This window comes from Drosophila kikkawai, chromosome 3R (assembly GCF_030179895.1).
Source record: "Drosophila kikkawai strain 14028-0561.14 chromosome 3R, DkikHiC1v2, whole genome shotgun sequence".
Classification (NCBI taxonomy): domain Eukaryota; kingdom Metazoa; phylum Arthropoda; class Insecta; order Diptera; family Drosophilidae; genus Drosophila; species Drosophila kikkawai.
Genome location: NC_091731.1, coordinates 17,075,993 through 17,101,533, shown reverse-complemented (window position 1 = coordinate 17,101,533; position 25,541 = coordinate 17,075,993). Strand labels below are relative to the sequence as shown.

The following is a 25,541-nucleotide window of genomic DNA, read 5'->3' as shown; positions in this document are numbered from 1 at the left end:
GATCTTGTGCTAAACGTGACCAAATTAGGTAGCTCGTTAGACAATTAAACTAAATAGTTGCACTTTAATCGAACAATAAATACATGCAATATACGCGTATACAGAAGTACAGGCCATCCGTTCATCGGTGCGATTGCAAAGTGAACGAGAAACGAAATTTACATTGGTCAATGGGTCACAAGAATTATATAGTTTAAATACAAGTATGTAGTTTAGTTTAGGAGCCCACGAACATTTAACACAATTTACATATTCAATGGGTCTAAACATCAATTACGTGGTTAAAGTGTAGTTTTTTTTAAATAATGTTCATTACGAACTTTAAGCCTACAGTCGAACTTCAAACACTCGGCGGTAAAGGTGAGAAATAAACTTTATATTATATTTATATCCAAAGAGCTTGTTCTAAAAAGCAGGTATATCTATTTTCTTAGATTTTTCTAAGTTTTTGTTGATTAAATGCCAAGATTTTATCTTCTACTTTAAAGTATTTTGGAGTTTGAGCTATAGAAGTTCGACTGTATCTTTAGTGGGTCACTGTAGTTAGTTAGTTTAAGAGTACTTTGTTGGTTATTAACTTATCGATAGCATTATTGGAGATTGCGCAACGCGGTGTGCCTAGAGTGAGAAGCCTTCGGTTGGTTTTGGATCGGATTAGATTGTATTAGATTGGCCAAGGGAATATAGAAAGACATAGTTTTGGATCTGAGCTGAGAAAGACATAGTTTTGAATCTGAGCTGAGAGGGGCCTTAAGTGTAATTTCGCTTAATTTTCGCTTGGATTCTTGATTAAATTACTCTATGCAACGTCCACGTCGCATCCACGCGTCAAACCTTGGCGCCCCAGGCCCTCTTCAGCAGGTAGGCGCCCTTCTCCGCAATCATGACGGCGGGAGCGTGCGTATTGCCCGCTGTCACCTTGGGCATGATGCTGGTGTCCATGACGCGCAGTCCACGGATGCCGTGGACTCTCAGCTCGTGGTTGACCACCGCCATGGGATCGTGGCTGGGTCCCATTTTGCAGGAGCCCGCCTGGTGGTTCTCCGGACCCGTGTTCTGCCGCACGGCGCACTCCCAGTAGGCATCGCTACCGAAGGCCGGTGCCTCGCATCCCTTGACCACCGTCTTGTCCAGCCGCATGCCATACTGCTTCAGCGGCGTCGTCTGGGACAGTCGAATGGCGAACTTGATGCCCTCCACCAGGGTCTTCACGTCCCGCTCATCGGTCAGGTAGTTGGCGAAGATGCGAGGCGGATCCAGGGGATCGGCTGAACGCAGAGCGATGTATCCCCGAGAACGGGGATTGAGAACGGCCGGGAATATCTGGATGGCCCGGGAGTTGTTCGAAAGCAGCTCGCCCACCTGTCCTGTGCGGGCACAGCTGGCCAGGTAGCCACCGAAGTACAGCTGGAGGTCGGGCAAATCCGGCCTGTCGGCCCAACGGGTGGCCAATTTGCCGGTGACATCCGAAATGCCAGTGCCAGACATCAGGCCATCCCGGAACAGCAAGTACTCCATGGCCGTGGCCCAGTTAAGGGGCGCCGTGTCCGCGTCATCGATAAAGAAGTTAGTGAAGTAGGCCACATGGTTATGGAGGTTCTTGCCCACACCTGGGAGATGATGAACCGGCCGCACATTCACCTGCTGGAGCTCATCCTTGGGACCCACACCGCTCAGGAGCAGAATCTGCGGCGAGTTCACAGCTCCAGCACTCAGCACCACCTCCTTCTTGACCAAAATCTTGCGCATGCTGCCGAACTGGTCGCTCACCTCCACGCCCAGCACATTCTTGGTGTGCGGATGGATGAGGATCTTGGTCACCGTGGTGTTTAGCAGGATATGCAGATTGTTGCGCATGCGTGCCGGACGCAGGAAAGCCCTGGCCGAGCTATATCTGATGCCATTGCGGGCCGTCATCTGGGCAATCATGAATCCTGTGGAGTTCTGACCATTGAGATCCTGGACAGAGAAGCCCAGTTCCTCGCCGGCCTTGAGAATAGCATAGGACAGGGGTGGATTGTAGGGGAACTTGCCCACTGGCAACAGGCCACCCTTGGCATGATATTCCGTGCCCACGGCATCCAATTCCAGGTTATCCTCCGACTTCTTGAAGAACGGCAGCACATCATTGTAGGCCCAGCCTGGATTACCCTGGGCTGCCCAATCGTCGTAGTCCTCGCGGTTGCCGCGGATATACATCATGCCGTTCATCACCGAAGTTCCGCCCAGGACCTTGCCGCGTGGCCAGTAGCAACGCTGCTCCATCGAGGACAGGCAGGCCATTCGCTCTGGCTCCGTGTTGTAGCGATAGTCAATGTCGCTGCCGATAAAGTTAAGGAACATGGAGGGAATCTGGGCACCCACGGGTTCATCGCCACCTGAAAGATGAATAGCGTTAAATGTTAATGAATATAAAAATAAATAATAAAGATAATATGAACTCAATATTTAATTATATTTAAGTCTCGGTGTTGATTATTTACTGTAATACAAATATTTATTATAAAAAGAATAAGATAAACCGCTTAACTTGGCTTTAAACTCAAAAGAATAATTTAAAGTTAAGTGAAAAATTGATTTTAGGTAATTTATTTATTTAACGGATGTTTAAAACCCACAAGATACCTCCAATAACTGGTCGTGAGTCTTGATAAATAGGTCTAAACTGGCCATTAAGATACCATTTAAGCCAACTCCGGCCCAACCTTCAGCGCTTGGGTGGGCTTGGACTTCAATTAGAGTTTGGGCCATCCGAGGCACGCTTTCGCTTAACCCAGGCTAATCTATTGTAATTAGTGGGTATATATATTGGCTCAATCAGCGTTCTAGAATTTCCGTTGAGCTCGGGCCCACGACTCAAGTTAATTAAATCAATTCAAGCGGCATCTTTGATTGCTGCTAACCATAGCGTGGGAGCCAACAATTTCACTGCAAAAATCCTGACTAATAATTTAAGTTGGTATTTCAACAAAGGAAACTTAAACTTAAACAGCCAAAAATTTAAGAAAGAGAAAAAAATACCGGCTCTGATTCATTGAATACAATCGTTATATATGTTTCCCATATGGTTTATAACTTGTTCTGAGACCAAAACCAACATACGTATGTGTCGCGCAAATAAAAACAAATGCGTTTGGTGTTTACGCCGAGAATTAAAAGAAAGCAATTAGCATCCATCTGAAATGCATTCTAATTAGCTTGGAATACAGGCTGAGGTGAGACTAAACAAAGTCGGACGTCTTCGCTTGAATATCGATTTCATAAATCACTCGTTGGCAAAAAGAAATTCGCATTGAATCAACTTTATGACTACATTTTGGGTTTATTAAAAATTAATAAAAGATAACCTAGTATAAGAATGTAGTTGAAAGTTGCCAAGTTAAGCTAGGGCATAAACTGGAGGCATTGACCAGAAATAAAGGTCATTCCTGGGTTCAGTTTAATGTTTTAGTTGGAAAAGTAAGGAACCTTGAATTATAATCCCAATTTTATCAGTTCAAATCTAGAATATAGAACACGCGCCAGTGGCAAACTGAAGAGATTAACCCAAGGCGAAAGTCATTTAAGAGTTCAGTGTACCAGGCACCAGGTTTACTTCTTTAATCAAACAATAAAAGTGAAATAATTATACTGCCAAGCTTAAAATAAAACCTTATTAAAACTCCTAAGTCTCGATTGCATAAGCAATTTTGTACTTGCCAAATTAATTATTTCATTTAAGAGTGACATATGATTTGTTATGCCATAAAGTATAAATTAGAATATGATTTAAATTTAGATTCTGATTTGGACCACGTTCAAGGAGTACGATGAAGACATTAACCTCAGACGAGGGTCAGTGTACCAGGCACCGGGTTGGCTTCTTAGCTTTTTTTTCCGGCATGCTTTTGGCATTGACTAAATTTGACGAGCTGCATGTCTAATGTCAAGCCAGTCCGCATTATGATGGAAACAAAAGCCACTTAAGCCGGGAGTTATCTGCTCATACGGCTATATCAGCATGGATAATAAGCCAGGTAATAATGGCCACGGCTAATGGCACTCCAGCCGCAGGCATTGTTGTATAATTAACGCCGACGCATTGACAACTTCGAGTGTGCTTTGGTCTCGTGTAATTAGTGTAATTAGTGACGAGGCGTAAAAATTGTCGCTATAAGCAATTACTTTGCGCAAAAATTGAAAACTACCGATGAGGGAGACCCAGAAAGTAAGCCAAGCGGAGCTGAGAATGCTGATGGGGCAGTTTTAATGGAGCCATTAGAATGCTTTCCCAGGCATTAAAGACAGATGGAGTGATTTTCCACACTTTTAAGGTGTTTTTAGTAAGACATTAGTTGAAAAAGGGTAATCAAATAATGATTAATGGGGGATATAGTGAGATATCTCAATTTTTCATGGGTAAATAATATTAATGACATTTGAAAAACAAGAAAGGAAGCTAACTTCGGCACGCCGAAGTTTGTATACCCTTGCAGATATTATTTCATTACATTTTACCTATACTTATTATGTTTACAGTTTGACAGTTACAGTTTTACATTCACACCTTTACATTTTCCCTACATCTACCGATCGTTTATATGGCAGCTATATGATATAGTTGTCCGATTTTTTTGAAATTTATACCAAAATTCTAGAATAATAAAATAAGCTTATATCCCGGAGTAGATGAAAATACGTTGAAAAACAACGAATCTATAATTTTTATACCCTTGCAGGGTATTATAATTTCAGTCAGAAGTTTGCAACGCAGTGAAGGAGACGTTTCCGACCCTATAAAGTATATATATTCTTGATCAGCATCAACAGCCGAGTCGATCTAGCCATGTCCGTCTGTCCGTCTGTCCGTCTGTCCGTCTGTCCACCTGTCCGTTTCTACGCAAACTAGTCCCTCAGTTTAAAAGCTATCTGAATGAAACTTTGCATATAGTCTTCTATATGCTCTCACTGCTATATATGTCGGAACGGGCCGGATCGGAGGACTATATCATATAGCTGCCATACAAATGTTCGATATATTTTTAGAAAAAAAAATTATAACTTTGCTGTTTTTCAACATTTTTGCACCATTTTTTAGATATGGCCACTCTATATTATTATAGAATTTTGGTAAAAATTTTATGAAAATCGGACGAATATATGATATAGCTGCCATAGGAACGATCGAGAAATAAATAGGAAAAAAATTATAACTTCGTTGTTTTTCAACGTATTTTCATCTACTTTAAGTTATAAGCTTTTTTTATTATTCTAGAATTTTGGTATAAATTTTATAAAAATCGGACAACTATATCATATAGCTGCCATAGAAGCGATCGGCAAATGTATAAAATATGTAAAGCTGGGAATGTAAAACTGTAACTGTCAAACTGTAAACATAATAAGTATAGGTAAAATGTAATGAAACTCTGTTTTGTGAGTGTTTTCAGCATTTAAATCTATAATATAAACATCGAAACCAATCTGCAAGGGTATAAAAACTTCGGCGTGCCGAAGTTAGCTTCCTTTCTTGTTTTTCTATTAATTTCCCGATCGTTCCTATGGCAGCTATATGATATAGTCGTCCGATTTTCATAAAATTTTTACCAAAATTCTGAAATAATATAAAATTGACATATCTGAAAAATGGTGCAAAAATGTTGAAAAACAGCAAAGTTATAATTTTTTTTCTAGAAATATATCGAACATTTGTACGGCAGCTATATGATATAGTCGTCCGATCCGGCCCGTTCCGACATATATAGCAGTGAGAGCATATAGAAGACTATATTCAAAGTTTCATTTAGATAGCTTTAAAACTGAGGGACTAGTTTGCGTAGAAACGGACAGACGGACGGACAGACGGACAGACGGACAGACGGACAGACGGACATGGCTAGATCGACTCGGCTGTTGATGCTGATCAAGAATATATATACTTTATAGGGTCGGAAACGTCTCCTTCACTGCGTTGCAAACTTCTGACTGAAATTATAATACCCTGCAAGGGTATAATAAGATATGTAGATACTTCAATTTATTAGAGAACAATTTAATAGAGAATAAATTAATTTTGAAGAGTTATTTGTCATCACTGAACATTCAGCTATCTGTCAGTTCTTGAAAATATTATTATTTACAGATCATACTTTTAAAATATTTATTACCAAAAGCACTTAACTTTAAACGAATGGATTTTATTAAACAAATACAATTATTATTTGCAAAAAATATATATTTTAATAAATATAAATTACCTCGAAACCCATGTTTGCAAGCGTTCAGACTGTAAAATTAAAAATTATGCAGTGCTAAAAAGCCTCTTAAGCGGAATTTTGCCGCATATTTGAGCTTAATTAAGCCAAAGTGAATGTACTGTAGCAGCACAAAGCTGAATATAATAATGTACTAACTCAGAGATTCACGTGTGGTGCTGCCTGCGCCTCGTAATTCATTCATAAAAAAAGGCGGTGATCAACAACACACTTATTGAGTGCAAAAAATAAAGTCAAGCGGAACGACGCCACCACCACCGCCAGAGGCATTGTAACAACTCCAAACTAAGGCAAATCCTATTCAGGGAAGAGCCATTTGCATGGACTGGAGATTGCCTCTGGCGGTGGCGGCTCGTTTAGTTTACATAATGCTCGTGGCAGTTGCGGTTGCTTCTTTGCCACAGAGTTGCCCAAGTGGCATTAGCGCTTCAGTTGTGTGTTGCCGCTGTTAGGCTTCAATTACTTCTAAACAAATGCCACATGACGTGCCTCTAATTGCCGTGAGCCGCGTGAAACGCTGGCAACATGTTGCTGTGCTGCCCCACCATCACTTACCCGCTTCGATCAGCAACACCTTCCACTGGGGCACCTCGGAGAGTCGCGAGGCGACCACAGATCCCGCAGAGCCGCCGCCAATGACAATGAAATCGTATTCGTAATCCGGCTCCGATCGAAACTGCAATATATAAATATATAGAAATAAACTAAAGCTTACAGTTCAACGATAAACAATCGACACTTACCCGAGTGCTGGCCCGTCCGCAGGGATCCTCCAGATCGCACTGTGAGCGTATGAAGACCTCCAGCAGGCCCATGAACAGCATGAAGGCGCTGCCGCCGCAGGTGGAGGCGAGGGTGGGTCCAGTGGGCACGCCCACCAGGCAATCGCAGGATGAGGAGCTGGCGGACATGTTAACGGACTAAAAAGCGAAAGGAAAACCAAAGATTTAGAAGAACTTGAAATTTTGATTGGCAAACAAAAGACTTAGGACACAAACTTGAAAGCTCGAATTACAAGAAAAATATGTTAAAAATAAGTTTAAACTGAAAGCTAAAAGAAACTAATTATTTATTTTGTATAATAAGTACAGAAGGGAAAATAAAGTAAGTAATCCTATAATTAGTAAGTAATTTTTCTAATTGGAAATGTAAGAATACTATAATATTTTTAGTAGACAATTAAAAGACAATTAAACACACGAAGATATACTTAATTTTTCAATCTTTTTATAATGTTTTTAATTATCTACTTCAACGTTTAATACTTTTTTTTTTCATTTTCAGTTGATTAAACACAAAGCCGTAGGGCAAAGTCATACAATTTTGAAAACCACATCTTGAACTTCGGCTTAACCTTGCCAACTGAGACAAAGACTAAAAATTATCAAAAGTAATGCTCCAGCAAGAGCCCTGCAATTAATAAGAGTACCCACCGAGACAATGGGCGTCGGCGTCGTTGTCGTTGCACACCGAAAGGCGGCTAAGGCAAAGCCCAAAATGAAATTGAAATCAAAAAAAGATACTTTTTATATCTTGGCCATTTGGCAAACAAACGGCAACTGCCGCCAGCATTGGCAATTACCGAAAGGCTAAGCAGCCAGACAGACAGAAGTCATAGCTCATCATCCGAGCTTGGCTTTTGTTTGGCCGGCTGCTGCTGCTGCTTCCTCGGCTTCTGCTGCATAGTTTCACATGACCTTAGCCCCAAGCGGCCAAAAATCTCTGACTGGCTTCTCTTTTTCTTTCCTATTTTGAAATTTCGAAATGGTCCTCTTGGTCTGCGCCTAAAACAGAAGCAATGAGGCTGGAATTACGGTAGCCCACGAAGCTTGAGTTGAGTAATGTGCAATATAATTATGTCATTTGCCTTGTTGGTGGATAATTGATGACCGCTGGGGGTGAGCAGAGTTACTTAACTCTGGACGGCATCAAAATAATATAAATATGCCTTTTTCTGATATAAGTTTAGGTATTAAAGAAACCTACTTAGGATATAATATAAATTGTTTTATACTGATGAAAAAGCAAACCAAAACGGTCACTAAATAATTATTGATTATTATGATCTTGAATAATAAGAAAAGGATATTCTATAGTGTTTAAAAAAGTCAAGTTTTTCTTATGCTAGTGACTGGTTTCTGTTCTTTTTTGACCATCAATGCAGATTATTTTTTTCCTGTAAAGTAACTATGATTACGAAGCGAAGCTAATCTATTGCTAGCACCTTTTAAGTGACTGAAAAAAATCTTAATTGTTGCCTCTAACTTTGCTCTTCACACTCCTTTCTGGGCGATCCCCGAAATCAGTGCATTTTTGGAAGATGCTGACAACGCTTTTGACCTCAATTAACTGGAACAGCTTGAAGCAATCAAATTGCAATTTGTATCCCAGCCAAAAACAGAAACTGAAAACCAAAAAAACCGAAAAACCAAAAAACAAAAGTGTAATTGAAACTGAATCCCAAAGCCGAAACCGAAACAAAAACCGAAAGTGAAACAAGAGAATCACCTAAGCGGAGATCGAGAAGACTGAGCAATTGCTACAGTTCGTCTGTTTTTTTTTTGGGTGCCACAATGGGGCTCGCATCTGACATTTGGAACACGATTTTTCATTCATTTCAATTGCATTTTGGTGTCTTTCGCTTTTAAAGTTGAAGGATGCCACGAAAGTGAAGCGGAGCGGAGTCAAAGCCAAGCCGAAGAACATACGCAGCTCACGCGAGCGTGGAAAATCAAAAGAGAGGCAGTTTGTTGTTGACCTCGCGGCCAGTTTTCCAATAAAAAAAAAATAAACAAAAACAATTGCCGAGAAAAACGCGTGCAAAAGTCGTGCAGCGAGCAGAAAATTAAAAGTTGTTCAGGACAACTTTTGTTGTTGAGCCAACAAAGTTTGGTTCAATTCTGCGTGCAGACTTTTATGGTAATTGGTGGGAAAGTCCAGGGGGATATGAGTATAGGGAATGGGAGGGAAAACTGTACCTTATTTGTTATTATATATAATAAATATGTTTTAATATATTTAATTGGTTAAAATGTAAATTTGTAAGGACAAATAGAAAAAATATCCAAATACTAATCCACTTCAAAGTTGGATTTTGGTGTTTGAACTTAATGATTCTAATTTTCTTAGCCATTTGATCTTTGAATTAAATATATGGAAGCCTGATCTACAAACCCCTTTGTATATTTTAGCAAAAATGTATTGCATAAATAAATGAACCAATGACATAATTATACGCATAATAATTACCTGACACGGTGAGAATAAAATGAAAATTATTCAATTAATTAACGACAATGTTCGCTGTTATCATCTGATTATTCAAACTTCCTGCGTTACTTATCCAACAATTTGATCTGTGGCGCTGTCATAATTACAACTTGTCGTTTTTTTGTATTAACAACATTATCGGCTGAGAAGCACAGTGCATAATATCTTGTGCACCGAAGCGATCCGATTAAAACCAACTCGGGTTGCAGTTGTCTTCTTGTGGGTTTTGCATTGTACTCGCAACGATAACTTCATTGATATTGCTTGGCATTGTCTTCATTGCTGCGTTGCATTTGAAGGTTTCTTTGAGCTGTCAGTCAGCCAACCAGTCAGTCAGTCAGTCAGTTAGTCAGTCAGTCAATCAGACAGTCAGACAGTCAGACAGTCGGTTAGTCAGTTGGACAAACCCGTGCCCAATGGCGTGAACAATACCGCAGATAGAGGCTTGCTTTTGGGCCTTGTTATTTTGTTATCTTCTGCTGCTGCTGCTGCTGCTTCTGCCATATGGTTAGGCTTGGTTTTTTCGGGTGCTTATTAATGTGGGAACCGCGCATTTATTAGAATAATAACCATAAAGTAATGCAATTTATGCGTGCCAGCTGAAGTCATGTGATTTTGAGTGAGTTGTGTAAGGTCTCAGCCTATGGATGGGGTGGGATCTGATCTGAAGACCCCTTCTGTCTGTCAGCTTAACTTTTTTGCCTAATTAATATAACTTAAAAACCAGATATCTCATTAAGAAAATAATTAGAGAAAATGCCAAAACTTTCACGAGGCTTTCAAAGAATGTCATTTGCCGTCTTAATTGATCGATCGATTTACTATTTGAAAGTCAATAAAAAACTCACATAATTTCCAGAAATTTCACATCGATTTTAAGTTAATTTGAGTCAGCAATTTCCGACTTCCCCCGAGCTGGTTAAAAACTGACAAAGCAAGCGACTAAAAACTATAACAAATTTAATGCTCAACACATTGCGGCAAATTGAAGTCATTAATTTGGCCGAATGGACCTCCAACTATGAACGCCAACGGGTTTGGTTTGTGATGTTTTGCGGTTTTATTTCTCATTTTATCAAAATCAAGAGCTAACGGTAAATGCGTTAAAGCAAACATACGTAGTTGGTAGGCAAAACATAGAGAGATGCCGAAAAATAAATACCAACGATAAAGTTTTTCACGTTCGGGCGTAAAATTGACAAGCGGCACCAAGCTGGCAAGGTGTATGAATAATTTTCAAAGAAAATCCATGCTAAGCGAAGCAGAAAGTAAGGTAAATACACACGAAAAATAAACTTATAAGTACCGGTAATAGGTCATAAATTTAATGTAATTTTTTAAGGGATGCTGTTGATCTTAGTTTGAGGATTTATTTACCGATTTATTACCCAAAATGCTTACATATTTCATTTCTAATATTACTTAATATTGTTCAATATATGCATACCTTTCTTCCCGTGTAGATATATTGTAAATGTTCATAAATAAAGCCGGACACGCATGGGGGAATCTGGGTCCGGGATCGGGTTCAGGATTTGGACAAGATCGAGGCCATAAATTAACACCAGCACACATTATGGCCTGGAGAGGATAACGAGCAGCCGGCAAGGTAAATATTGCATCCCCCGGATCCTCCATCGGTGGTATTACGCAGCCATCTCTCGCAGCACTGGCCATTAGAAATTGGCCAAGAAATCAGCGAGTGTGGCAAAATAAAGCAACTGGAACTGGGGCTAAAACGGACAGCCTGGAAACTGCAAACAGCGAACAGCAAACAGCAACCTGCAACCTGCAACCTGCAACAGCAATGGCAACTTACAACTTACAACTGGCAACTGGCGGCAATTGCATTCGCAACCAAACTGGAGGAAACTGCCGCGCAATGTCTGGCCAACTTGGCCAATGTCTGACGCGAAGTCTGAGTGGCCCGTTGTTGTTGTTGCCAGTTTCTGGCACTGTTGCCGGTCTCATGGCTCTTTGGCCACCTCTTGACTTCCTATTTTCACTTTCATTCGTCATGCGCGTGGCGGCGGCAAGTAGAAATGCAACAACGTGCCTTGGGTCGAGTCTGTAAGACCACTTTGGTCCTATACCCTAGCAAAAGGGCCATATCGAAATGTTAAGGTTTTGGATCAAAGAGGGGTTTTAATATATTATTTCCTTCTAGAGTTGAATTAGATAAAATATAATTTCATGAGATTCTAATGTCAATGTTTAGTCACACTTAAACACTCTTGTTGTTTTGAGCACATTAAACTAACTAACTAGTTTAAACCACTTATGTTAGAATTTATAATATAATTTGTAGTCTATTGTTTGCCTAGTTAGTAAGTTATTTGTGCTTAAAATAAATTGGTATAATACATTTAAAACAATTGACTTTGTTTGGAAATAGAATGCATCATCAGCCCAAAGCTATTATAATAATTTAATGATTGTTAGATTGGAATTCTGTTTATTCTGTTGATTTTAATGAATGTATTTTATCCTGTTATAACATACTTATGAATTGAAGTGTACCTTGAAAGTGGTTATTAACCTTGACCATCAGTTGTTTAAGTACATAATATGTGTATACATTTTAGTTTTCCTTATTCCTTTGCTTCCTTTTCGATCAAAGTTGCACGTTAAGAATAGAATTTTTTAACTCTCTAGATTTGCGAGCTGGAGTTTCCAGGTTCAATACACCACTTATAATTTACAATATTTAAAAAATCCGAAATGTTTACAAATATTTAACCAAAGAATCCACAATTTTCATAGTTTAGGGTACCTAAAACTTCGGTCTGGAAAAACTAGCCTTCCCTATCTAATTTTTCCCCCTGTTTCTTGTTACTTTTGCGTACTTCACGATGGATTTCTTTGCCCCCTTCCTCGCATCCCAGGCAGTGTCAACGCGCCATCAACAATGTGCGAATGTTTTGTGTGAGAATTCGCAAGGCAACAAGTTGCTGTTGCTGATGTTGCTGGGCTTCACTCTTGTCATGCTTCATCACGTAATTGTTAAATGTTAGTAGGCAATATTTAGTTAATGCAATTCTGCTGACGCCGGTCAGGTTAACGGCAATAAAAGAGAAGCTGGGCATTAGTTGGATAACTGCTTAGAGATTCTTCTAGAGTTCTACAGCTTCCAGGGATTTCCAAAGATTTAACAAACAATCGCTCGTCAATATTGATAAAAATCTGTAAAGCCGCGCAGTGGATAACAATAAAATCGAAACTCGTGTACATCTCGCTGATTGGTAATTGCACTTTTATTTGTTTTTCAGTTGTTAATTTTTCCAGAGAATTGCAAAGTATAATTTATTGAGACGCGGCATTGACCGGCACGACTAACAATGGTGATTTTTTGTTGTTTGTACCAGAAACAGAAACGGAAATACCGCACAAAAACTTATAGATTTTCATTTTCGAGGAAAACTGAAAAGCAGTTTTACATAATTTATTTAAATTTTGGTTTTTTTTCGGTTGCCTGGGCTATTGTTGCACGAACTGCGACGTGATTGAATATTTACAACATTTTGTTGCATTTCACTGGGCAAAATGTTGCAGCACCGCATGTAATACCCTTGGCGTTGCCAATTACGTGGCACTCGTACTCGGTACGGAGTACAGAGTACCTCGTACTTCAGGCTGCCACACAATTAGGCTCCGAGTGAAATTCTGCAATTGCGCGGCGCATCATTCCGGCGATTGTCAAAGAGCCCAGATGATCGCAGTGCCTTGATTGATCGCTGGTTACGTGCTGCTGGATAAGGCAAAAAGCAGCAGCAGCAGCAGCAGCATCCACATCTCTTGGTGGCCCCGGAGGCGGATGCAAAAAAAAAAAAAAAGAGAAAAAATGTGGAAAAAAGCAGTGAAAAACTGAGGTGGGCAGCTCAGCATCGAACAACGTTGTTCAGGAGCTGCCTGTCAACTGGGTTGCCATTTCGTGAGTTCGGTATTCGGTCTTTGGCTTTGTGGCCCGCAGACAGTAACAACACTTTTAGTTTCATTGCTAAATGAGTGAATTTGTTAACAGGCCAGAGCCGTAATTGATGTCTTGCCGGCATTTCTCACGCTTGTCGCTGCTAGGATAACATTTTCGGGGACGCCCAGAGGCCGGCCGATTGTCGATAGTGGGCTCAATGAGAGCGTTGGGTAATCTAGTGATTTCTAATAAGGTAGGAAACTCTTGTAGCTGCTACCCGAATTATTATAAATTTGTATATTTTTATTTTCTCATTCAGGAAATGAGAAATTATTGGTACCAGTTATTTCAGGGTTAAATAAACGATTGTTTAGGTCATTTTAACTTCCAAATTCCAACTTTTGAATTCCTTTTATTTATAATAATAACCTTGTTTAATATAGAGAAGTATTTTTATCAAGGTTTAAACTTAATTCGACTCTCTATTATAATAAATAATTATCTAAAATCTTAATAAATAGTTAAACAAACTAGCTAAACTATTAACTTGTAATTTCACACAGAGAAATATATGTTTTCTTTCAGTCAAAAACCAATTTTAATTTTTAGATTCAGTCAGAAAACAAAGCCAAGTATACAAAAAGAAAATAAGCACAATAAGATTACTACAAGAAACCTCAGAAGTTCTCCCCATTCTTTTGGTTATATCAAAGTATTAACCCAATTTTTCTTTTTGTGCATCTTCAATTATTTCACGGAAAAACTATGCTAATCCCGCTTCTTGGGAAAATTCCCCGAAAACCATTCAAAATTTGTCCCATTTGGAGATTTTGTCGGCTCACGCTCGTGGCTGCTTTTGGCCGGGCCGGGATTGGCAGTGTGCCATAACGAATTGTAAACAAATAAGGCCGAGCCAAAGACCATTTAAATGGCAAATGGCAGAGACTTTGCTACAGAAAGAGGGGGCTACGTGCTGCAGATCGTTTCAATGCGCAGCGGATTGAATGAACGAATGCCAAAAAGCCCAGAGAGAAAAAAGGGAGCAGACAATCGCTGGGCAAACAAACAACATATAACAGACAACAGGCAGCAAAAGTCAATCGATGCCTCTGAAGAGGAGTAACAAAAGCCAGGCCAAAGGCTTTTGCCTTTGCAAACACTGAACGGTTTTTCGAAGTTTCTCTCACTTTTTTTTTTTGTTTTTTGCTGTAGCTGTTGCTGTTTTCGGGCTGCCCAACAAAATGTTGGCAGCAGATAAAGCGCCGACAGCACGCTCCCAAAACATGGAGACACACAAATTTTTATCTGCCGCTGACATTTGAACATGACTTTAAAAAATTCACGGGACTCGTATGTGCAAACAGTTTTTGTGGTGTACTTTTTTTTTAGACTTTTGGCCAGAAAAGAAAGCTAAGCGTGGGTGTCATTCGGTCAAAGCACTCGTCCCATGTTCACTTAATTCCATTGCCCCCTAGACAGCGATACCATTATACCTTTATGTGGCCTCAATAAAATTTTGATGGATCATCATTCGACGCCGCCCTCTATAATGTGCTCTCGGCAGTAAAAAGAAGTCCAGAAAGCAAACAAGCGAAATTAAAGGCCTTAAAATGAGCATCGCCAGGCGATATGCAAATCAAGATCGAACTCTTTTTTTTAATGAGTTCACCCAAAAAAATATATATGAGCACACTTAATTTGGAATTATTTTTGATTTGCTGTATTGTTTGTTTGATTTTGCAATAACAAATTTTATTTAGCATGAAGCTGTATGTGAATATATTGGTACAATTATTTTTTTTGGGAATATGGGAACCACTTTCTATTGCAATGATTTGGTGGCTTGTTTATATTTATATTTCCATATTATATTAGTAATACACGCCAAGGAAATTTGTTAAAATAAATAATAATTAGTGGTTTGAAATGCAAATTTCTTAGAGTAATTTGATATGATTAGTCATATTTTTGGGATTTTTTTTAAAGTTTTTTATGCCACCGAAATTTGTTTATTCAGGTAATCAATCATTGCATTAAAGGAAGCATTTCTATAAGTAGAATTCTCTATTAGTTTAAATACTTAAATATTACAAATCCCTTTTTAAATTCTAACACAGTAATTCACAGTATTATTGACTAATATATCTTTGACTGAGAGCAAACATTTCTGTCATTAGAAATCCCCAAATTTTTCTGTAAATAAATATTAGTAATCTTATGGGGAATTCTATCACAGTTATGAGTAATAATTTTAATCACTACCAAAGAAGCCAAAAGAAATTCGACCACAAGTGATGATCATTTCCTGTTATATTATTTCTGATTATGAATGATATTTCGGCTGTGAATACACAACTAATTGTCAAAACAAACTTGTTATTTTATTTCATAATGTAAGCTTGTTAGCCAGATAATTTGGAAAAGAAAATCAAGCACGAAACGGATATTCCCATTCAGTTGGAATCCAAAGACCAAATGTACTCACCATAAACATTAAGCCATAAGTAGTTGATCTCTTTCAATACCACAAGTTTTCGTCGAAACGAGACGAGGTGGCGGTGGAATCGAGGGAGAAACCGGGTTAATTTCCTATTACTGTAATGGACGTTTAATGAACTGGCAGGCGCATTCGTCGTGAAACACCTCAATACGAGGCGGTGTGGTAGACTTTTTCATTCGTATAATACACCGTGTAATTGAGCACAAAATCGAGCAGATTAGTGGTCAAATGGCAGACAATGGGTGACCGTTTTGATGTGTGTGGAAAAAGAAATAGAAACCAGTAACTTGGGCTAGAAACGTGTCCAGATCACAAATCGTGAGATACTCGTGCAAAAAACCACAAAGAAAACAAACAAAACAAAACAAATCGAATTGCAAAAAAAGTGCAGCACAATTTATCGCCATGAGCCATCAGAAGACCTAACAAAGTTCCGTTTCTCGGGCCTTATGACAATGGCAAATTTCAAACTCCCAAAACCAAAAAAGCTGGCCAAATCCGTTGAGCTTCCTCAATGCCAAAAACGGACATTGCGGATTTTTCGGTTGTGAAAAATCGGCAAACCGAATAGCCCGAAAAAATAAGAGAAATAACAGCGATTGCATCAACTTACGATTGTTGGGTCCAGCGGTTGGGTGTCTGGTTTCCTTTTATGCTTTAAATATTGAATTAATTGTTTATTCCTTATCGAAAATGCCTCGAGGCACAAAAATTGCTCAACGGCCCGAAGATGTTAGAAAAACTTGCGGGCGATTAAGTTAACTCGTTTATTTCTTAAGCAGCTTTTTATTGAAAACACACAAATGCACTCACAATGGTTTAAGTCACTGCCTTCTAGGGTTTTTAGTCACCCTCTTGAGCACTTTTGTATTTAGGTGGCTTTTCTTTGATTTATTTTTTTGGTCTTTTAGCTAGTTCGAACTGCGCGCAGACGCAGAGCGTTACCGACTCAGCTTCTGGCCGGCAAGCGTCAGGCTTTTTAAGCGGCCCAAAGCTCGAACTTGACGAAAGACAGCTTTAAGCTGGCCAAAAAGCTAAGCTCTCCGCAACTTGGACTAAACTGGTAGCTTACAGGTTGGGGAATCGAGTAAAGTAGGCAAGTCGTTCGTTGGGTTTTCAAAGGGTGATAACTCCCACTTGGAGTTGGAAAATATTGACAAAGTCTTAAAACTATTTTTTTTTTATAATATGTCTTCAATATTTTCTTAAAGATTAGTCAGAAATTTTACTTAAATATATATAAATATTTTACTTTTTTGCTTTAGATATGTCTTAAACTTTCTTTAGAACTTACATTTTGAAAAATGCCCAAATGTAGTACTTTAATAAATATCAACCCTGCGTAAGTCTAGTGTTGTGTAGCCTTTAAAAACCCACCCCCATTTATGGCTAAGACGTCACAGGTTCTTCAACCACCGCTCTCCATTTAGCTGGCGGCCCACACAAAAAGCTGGGAATTATTTTGTGCGCCGACGCAGTTTTAACGATTTCCAAGTCGCAGCGAAGAAGCCACTGGCAAAATAAAGTACAACGGCTGCGGAACTGCGTTGTAGTAGTAATTTTTTTTGCACACAGCGTGGGCATTGCAAAAGTCTCTTAAAAAATTAAAATTAATTGCGAAAGTCTACAAACCAAAAAGTAAGCAATCCGTGAAAGCATATACACCTAGTTTAAGCCATAAAACCTGTCAACTTCTGGACGGAATACAGCTTGGAAATTGGCTTACCAAAAGGCCAAAGTGATGCTGTGAAAATCAGTTGATAAGAAAATTGGCAAAGACAGAGTGTTAAATGTGATAAGGCTATTTCAGATAAATTAAAGAAATATATAGAGTTATAGAAAATTAAAAATAGACACATTTTCCATAGAACTGGGAAAACTAAAGAAGAAAACTCAGCCAACTCCAGGTGTATGCGAGTGTGTGCTTGTGGTGCGGGGGTTGTGATGATTCATGCGACGCAGACAATCACCCTGGGCGCATATGTGAGTGTATGGGTGCGCGCGTGTGTTCCCAAGTAATGCAAATAACAACAAAAGCAAACCTCTCAGCATAACCTGGAGGCAGCTGCTCTTCTGCCCACGTCAAAAAAAAAGAAGAAATATCGAGCCTCTAGCATACATTTGTGCGCAAAATCGTTGTGCAAACACATTTTCACGTGCCCCGGAAAAGTTGCAAACAAACGAAAGACATTTGCCACAAAGTTCGAAATTGTGACTAATTGTTATTCCACTCACACACACACACAGCTACGAGGAACATCGAGTGGCAGATCTTGGAGAGCGGCGAAGCCACCACATCCACTAAAATGGCCGAAGAGTATATACCAGATGTCAGCGTCATGGACACGAGTAAGTAACATATTGCAGCAACGAACGCGAATCGGTCCAATTTGCTCATTAGGAAGTTCCTCCAAAAAAATGTTGCCAAGAAGTTTTTCCAAAAAGTTTTTTTTTCCTCCTACCAGCAATGAATATTTAATTTGGGGGAATCACATTCGTTTGTCCATTTTAAGGGCTGCAGGTTTTTATGTGGTTTAAATATTTTATTTGTTTGCTTTCTTAGATCAAAGCTTAATTGAGGAGTTAAGCGTATTCAATGTGCTTTTTATTTTACTCTTAACAAAGAAGTAGCTTCACCAATAACACACAGCTGTTGGGTTAGAGTTTTCCCTTTTCCTTTATTCGTCAAAGCGGTGACTAATCGCAAAATTGAGTTTTATTTTCTGCTATGAAATGCAAAGAACGAAAGGTAAAATAACTAGAAAATTTTTTAACGTTTTTAACATATATTGAGTTATTATTCTTATAAAATATTTAATATTCCATTATGTGTTTACGTTGTATAATCTTTCATTTAGTGTAATGTAATCCTTTTTAGCCCATTGGTTGGTTACAAGTTATACAAATTTATAAAAATAATATAATTATATTACATAAACCAGAGTATATGCATATTTAATATAGATAAGTAGAACGAATATGTAGTAAATATGAGCTTACTGGCCAAGTAAAAAGAAACTGAAGCCATATTGGTAGAGCTTTTGTGCATTTTATGACCCCGAGTTATGACACTTTAGTCATAAAAAGTGCGGGAAGAATTAAATAAGGATAGTAAGTAAATTTTGTAAAAGGAAAAAACTTGACTTGGGTGAATAGAATGAGCTTTATGTTTAGTTTGTGACTTTTTGCCATGATTTTATTTTGTTAATGATAATAAATTTATATAATTAAATTAATAAAAGTTCGATTACAAATGAAATTACTGAAATGGAGTGCATTTATATAATTTCAAAGGATTATTTTACATTATTTCTAACACATTCACTCTCCCTCCCCACAGTTGTGCCCGCCATCCTGGGCCTGACCGCCGCTGCCGTGCTCTCGTCGGTGGCCTGCATCTGCGCCAAGCAGATGCGCATCCGGAACAAGAAGCAGGGCCAGCACGATGCCTCCTTCCCCTTCCAGCCGACCCGGCGTCCGACTGCCGTTCGCTCGCCCAGCGGCCAGCCGCCGCACTATTTGAAGAAGTCACCCTCACCGACCGGAGGCAAGCAGATGGGTCTGCTCTCGCCGATGCAGGACCAGTCCACTTCCCCAATTGCCCAGCCCAATGTGCGGTATGGTGAGGATGATGAGCAACCGCATCCGGAGCAGCAATCGGGCAACAAACTGACCGTGGTGGATGGCAATGGTCTAAAGCAGGTGCAGCACAACAATCACCACCACTCGCCAGTGGAGACTATTGCCAACGGGAGCGTGACCATCACTCTGGACGACCAGGCGCTGGCCAATGGCAAGGAGCTGACCGTGACCGATCAGTACGGCAAGCTGGGCACCATCTACTTCAAGCTGCGCTATCTGGCCGAACGGAACGCCCTGATGGTCTCCATCATCCGCTGCCGCGGGCTGCCCTGCAAGGGCGGATCAGGAGGCACCGGCGACATACCCACCGGCATGAACGGACGCACCCAGGCTGCCACGGATCCGTATGTTAAGCTGCAGCTGCTGCCGGATAAGCAGCACAAGGTAAAGACCCGCGTGGTGAGGAATACCAGGAACCCGGTCTATGACGAGGACTTCACCTTCTACGGCCTGAATATGAACGACCTGCAGAACATGTCGCTGCACTTTGTGATCCTCAGCTTCGATCGGTACTCGCGGGACGACGTCATCGGCGAGGTGGTGTGCCCATTGTCCTCCATTGAGATTGGTGACATTTCCAAGGAGGCCCTGTCCATCAGCAAGGAGATTCAGCCGCGCAGCCTCAAGATTCGCGCCCAGGGACGTGGCGAATTGCTCATCTCGCTCTGCTGGCAACCAGCAGCCGGTCGTCTCACGGTGGTCCTCCTGAAGGCCAGAAACTTGCCCCGCATGGATGTCACCGGTCTGGCCGATCCCTACGTCAAGATCTATCTGCTTTACAATGGACAACGCATCGCCAAGAAGAAGACCCACGTGAAGAAGCGGACCCTGAGCCCCGTTTTCAACGAGAGCTTCGCCTTTGATATTCCCGCCGCCGAGGTGGGTTGAAAACTCTTCTAAAATATGCTTTTAGATAAATATTATTCTAAAATGCAAACCCCTTTCCTGATTACAGGGCACTGGCGCCAGTCTGGAGGGTGTGTCCTTGGAGTTGATGCTGCTTGACTGGGATCGCGTGACCAAGAATGAGGTAAGTCTTACTTGGCGGGAGACCTTTACTCAAAAATTACATGACTTACCTTTTCCGCAGGTTATTGGTCGCCTGGAGCTGGGCGGACCCAACTCGAGCAGCACCGCCCTGAACCACTGGAACGAGGTGTGCAACTCGCCGCGCCGCCAGATCGCCGAGTGGCACAAGCTGAACGAGTAGGCAGTGGGATGAGGCAACCACCGCCTGGGCGCTGGCGCCGTTTAGGGAGAGGGAACAGAAGCAGGAACCGGAAATCGGATACAAAAGCGGAAGCGAGAGTCATACGGTTCTTGAGTATGAGCTCGATCCCAATCTGAATTCGACTTGTGTTTAGTTTTTATAATTTTTATATATTTCATTCGTAATGATTTCCTAAGTTTTCCTTAATCTGTTGATTTCTGGGGAAGAAATACTTCCCTAATTGGGTTGCTTTCCAACAGAGTCCCCGAGGGCAGTTAAAAAATATTTAGCAAGCAACCAACCAAACCACTAAGTAAATTAAATGTATTAGAAAATGTTTAGGACCTAAAGAATGCATGTAAATGTAAGATAATTCAGAAGCATCGTACTATATAAATGTTTGCGAAATGCGAAAATGTAATGTGCAAAGGAAAATTCAACCTACTTGTAATGAACACCGATTTTTGTTGCTGTATAGAACTTTGATTATTCAACGCTTCGAGTAACCTTCATCTCCTCTCTGTATGATTTTCATATCAAGTCCCATTTGATGTGCCCACCACAAAGGAAAACTGAACTCGGCTCTCGATAGCTACACGAAATTATTAACCAGGCATGCATATGTATAAAATATCTATGATGATACCCAACTCTTAGGCATAATGTTTGTGTATAATTTGGTTACGATTGCTTTGGGCTTTCCGTTCAATTGTAAAGTAATCAAAACGAACACCGAGACGAGGCTCTGGCTGGGTGTCCAGATAGAAGCTTACTGCTTATCACTTTATACGTACTCCCTAACATAACTAAAACTACATACGAATAAAAGGTAAACCAAATTGAATCTAGAGAGAACACGCAGCAGAATGCTTAGCACCAAGAAGCTACAAAACCACACACAAAATCGAACGAACAGGTCAGAGGAAAACCAAAGGGGAAAACATCAATTCGGAGAGAAATCAACACACAAATCGACACCGTAATGTAAGCAGCATAGTACACGTAGAAATCGAATACCACTAACTCTAGAGTATACCACACTCACGAATAGCTCAAACCGAACGCAATACCTACTCTCGAGCTCCAGGGAGTATCTGGCGGCACTACATATAGCTGTAAAGGAGATAAAGGACATAGGGGATCTCCGGAGAAAGCTTAGCTTGCGGAAGAAGACACCGAGTCATTATCACCGAGTGTACTGAATGCAATTATGAACTATAACCGACCTACATATACATATATAGACATCAGACCGCTTCTTCGTATATTTTGTAAAATGAATGTTAGTCCATTGAAACCCTTGAATAACTCGTACGTACATACAGCCATAAGGATATATACAGGCATCCGAGAGAATGCAGAATACAACTTCACTTTGTGTCCAATCAAAACTTCAATTCGTCTAATGGGAAAACAATAATTACCAGTACATATGCGATGAGCTATTGCAATGGCACCCAAATTATATGAGATGTGTATAATTCTACATTATATGTAATAGTAATTGTAAGCTACATAAAATGGTTAATTTCCGTAATAAAACATATTATATAAAATAAATGTAGACGCCTGCGTATGAGATTTTTCACTTTGGTGGGTTTAAAAAAATGAATCTTGATTGCTTCTATTTAAAATAAATATTTTCCGGTAAGTTATTCAGATTCTGCGTATCAAAATTACTTGGAATAGGTGACTGTTTTACCGGGACCATAATTATATGTCCATAGTCTTTATCATTTTGCAAACCCTTGGGTATTCTAATTTTAGTCAGATGTTTGCAACGCTGTGAATTAATAATTTTAAAGCCTATAAAGTACACCTATTCCTGATCAGCAACAACGTCCTAGTCTGCTCACTTCGAACTATCTGAATAAAGTTTTATTTTATTGCTAGATCGGATGATTGTATAGCTGCCATTTGAATGATCGCTCAACTTTCAGAAGCTGAGAAAAAAATGGCTTTTGGTTTTATTCTATAAATTGTTTTTAAGTGTTATTTCCAATTCAAAAGAATCGACCCAATGGCAAAGCATATACAAAACTCGGCTAATCACATACATATGGCTTAATGTCTTTTTGTGATTTAATCTAAGTCTTATCTGCTTCGCATATATATGTATATAAATAGAAAAAAAAAAAATATATATGCATTATTCTTTCTGATAACATCGGCTTCATTAAGCTTCCAAATTTAGGTCCCGAAATCAGTATAATTTTGGATTTGCTGCGGAACAGTTTGAATTAATTCGCGTCTGAATATTTACTTGTGTCGCCTTGTTAAACAATCGGGTCAAAATATGATAATATATAGATCTCTGAGGGACTTCAGTGTTCTTTTAGTAATTCTATCCTTTATAGGTGTGTTTTTCTACTAAATAGCAAGAATAACCTATACTCATGTTTAACTTAATATGTTCTACAAGTGACTGTTTTAAGTGTTTTCGGCTTATCTCAAATAATTTGTTGATTATAAAATGTATAAGGGCAATGACTTTATATGTCTCTAGAATATGAATCATCTTACAAAAGCCTTTAATTTAATAATTTACAACACTTCTATCAACTTTTATCAATAAAGAGATCGAAAATATCAATTTGACAATAGTCCCCTACTCCGAAATATATTTAGTAAATGCCATTATTCTTATCAAATATACATATATTTTGTTCACGTTTCTTGTTTTATGGGAATGATTTCATTATATTTTCTAGATTTTACTTTGGCTTTTGTGTGTATAACGAAACAGGGAAACACTATTAAGGCGCATGAAATATGCAATGGAATTATTGACTGTTGTGAAAAAAACGAACCTAATTGCGGGGACGAACGCTTTGCGTTGTGCTATAATAAAAAATGTGACGACGAAACTAAGTTCCAATGCACTTACGGCGGCTGCTTGGATAGGGCTCTCAGATGCGATGGTAAAACTGATTGTTGGGACGGCAGCGATGAGAATGATTTCGAGTGCTTGGAAGGTGCCGCCCTGGAGAATGCTTACGAAGATCTTAAAGGGGAGTATGAGTGAGTTTACTAAATATCTTGTCCGTGACTGGCTGGGTTAACTGTTTCTAAAGGAAGCCAGTCACGCTCTCATTAGGGCTAAGTCAACCAAATTTATTCTATGCTTTCCAGAGGTGATCAAATCCTTGCCTGTGAGGGGAAGGAGCCCCTGCCATGGAGTCTTGTGTGCGATGGTCAGGCGGACTGTAGGGATGGTAGGGACGAAGACCCAAAACTATGTTCTGCCATTGAGTGTGAACCGCCACACTTTAGGTGTCTCTACGGCGCCTGTGTCAGTCAAAAAGCACTCTGCAACCATGTTCTCGACTGTCTAGACGGCTCCGACGAGATATCGGAAATTTGCCAGGAACTTCACCCGCAGACCAAAAATTCGCAGACCCAAGGTTTTAAGGCAACATCCAATTGGGATGAGCTGTTTTGCAGCCTGGAGAATGACCCATCTAACTCCCTGATTGTGGAGAACTACGTGGGTAACAACACATTTCGGCCGAATGCCAAGGTGCCTCAAGATACGGTGGTCTCCCTCAGCTGCAAACCCGGATTTCGCCTAGATGGTAAGGAAAAAAACATCTGCACAGGCAACTCCTGGCGATATAAGTTGGCCAAGTGCGTGAAGGAGTGTAAGCACACCGCGAGTGTCCTTCAGACCAGGAAGTGCACCCTAAATGAGTTGCTGATTGACTGCGATCAGCCGATGTTGCCGCAGGGCACTCGGATGACAGTCTTCTGTGCCTCCGGTGCCGAGCACGAGACGCCGGGTGTGCAGATCTGCGATGCCGACGGAATATGGGTGCCCGAGGCTAAGCTTCCAATATGCAAGCCGATTTGCGGCAAGTGGGAGGTGAAAGATGACGAACGATCGCCACCCTGGCTGATGAGCATCTTCCGACGGGGTCACGAGGCGAACTTCACGTTTGTCTGCAAGGCCACGATCTTGTCGCCGTATATCCTGGTGACGACGGAGGAATGCTTTCGCGACATAACCATCAAGAGTGTGCCCTCCAAGGAGCCCGTGCTCTACACAGTTGCCGAGGGCCATCCCCAGACGTTCTCCTTTTGGGCGCACGGATCGCATCCCTACAAGCTGCATAACGTGTCCTTAATTCACACTTTCACGTAAGTAAGAAGGGTGTTTCTCTAAAATTTCTTAGCAAATAGAATCTTAATCGTTGCCATACGTTACCAGTTTGCTTACCAGTTACCTTTTTTCGCTTTATCCAGGGTATCGGAACACCCCCTGGCCCTGGTGCAGTTGCTCCATCCTCTGGAGTTCGGCGCTTGTGTTAGACCAGTGTGTCTAACAGAGGAGGCTCCCAGAAATTTCGTCCAGGTTGTTGACCACTCAGTTGGGCTAATGGGTGCGGCAGTGATCAGCGAGAAGAAGGGGCGGTACGAGCTGAGCGCAATCATAAGCTCCGGGAAAAAGTATCACATCAGTGCGTTCATAAAGGACATCCAAAAGGACATTGAGCTGACAGAGTCGAAGGGGAACATTTAATTCACTTTATTACGGGCTGAGTTCGTGGTTAATCGGAAATCAATTTACATCAACTGAGGAACACACATCTACTGTTGACAATTATTTAGGTATGCATATTCGGCTATCCGTTCGATCGAGGTCCGATGGGGAACGGGAACTATACTCTGAATTCGAATATTCGTACTGTAATCTGTTTGTAATCGTTAAACGGTAAAACAATAATCATTTAGCTCGGCTATCTGAATACCCCAAAT

General features: G+C 40.3%; 3 protein-coding genes across 7 annotated transcripts; 2 read left to right on the top strand and 1 right to left on the bottom strand.

Moving 5' to 3' along the window:
* Window positions 1-44: 44 nt before the first annotated feature.
* Gld (Glucose dehydrogenase) lies at window positions 45-16,872 on the bottom strand. Of its 4 annotated transcripts, none has more exons than XM_017182071.2 (4): window positions 16,548-16,872; window positions 6,998-7,174; window positions 6,810-6,930; window positions 45-2,378 (listed from the first exon to the last, which is right to left on the bottom strand). In XM_017182071.2, exons 2-4 carry the CDS (start codon window positions 7,163-7,165, stop codon window positions 790-792), a joined length of 1,878 nt encoding a protein of 625 aa, XP_017037560.1. In that variant the 5' UTR covers window positions 7,166-7,174; window positions 16,548-16,872; the 3' UTR covers window positions 45-789. The 4 variants fall into 4 exon arrangements, with proteins under 4 accessions (XP_017037560.1, XP_070143393.1, XP_070143392.1 ...); XM_070287292.1 differs by having other exon boundaries at window positions 16,748-16,872; XM_070287291.1 differs by lacking the exon at window positions 16,548-16,872 and adding an exon at window positions 15,920-15,937.
* Window positions 16,873-17,436: 564 nt separating this feature from the next.
* On the top strand, window positions 17,437-22,350 carry Syt4 (Synaptotagmin 4). Of its 2 annotated transcripts, XR_001771097.2 has the most exons (6): window positions 17,437-17,572; window positions 18,182-18,283; window positions 19,275-20,455; window positions 20,532-20,606; window positions 20,667-21,770; window positions 21,838-22,350. XR_001771097.2 is itself a non-coding variant. In XM_017182087.2 (5 exons), the coding sequence occupies exons 2-5, from the start codon at window positions 18,241-18,243 to the stop codon at window positions 20,784-20,786; spliced, it is 1,419 nt and encodes a 472-aa protein (XP_017037576.1). In that variant the 5' UTR covers window positions 17,437-17,572; window positions 18,182-18,240; the 3' UTR covers window positions 20,787-22,350. The 2 variants fall into 2 exon arrangements, 1 of the variants encoding a protein (XP_017037576.1); XM_017182087.2 differs by having other exon boundaries at window positions 20,667-22,350.
* A 1,125-nt stretch (window positions 22,351-23,475) lies between these two features.
* On the top strand, window positions 23,476-25,532 carry LOC108085386 (modular serine protease). Its single transcript, XM_070286239.1, has 3 exons — window positions 23,476-23,807; window positions 23,919-24,923; window positions 25,029-25,532. Exons 1-3 carry the CDS (start codon window positions 23,476-23,478, stop codon window positions 25,303-25,305), a joined length of 1,614 nt encoding a protein of 537 aa, XP_070142340.1. The 3' UTR covers window positions 25,306-25,532.
* The last annotated feature ends 9 nt before the right edge of the window (window positions 25,533-25,541 follow it).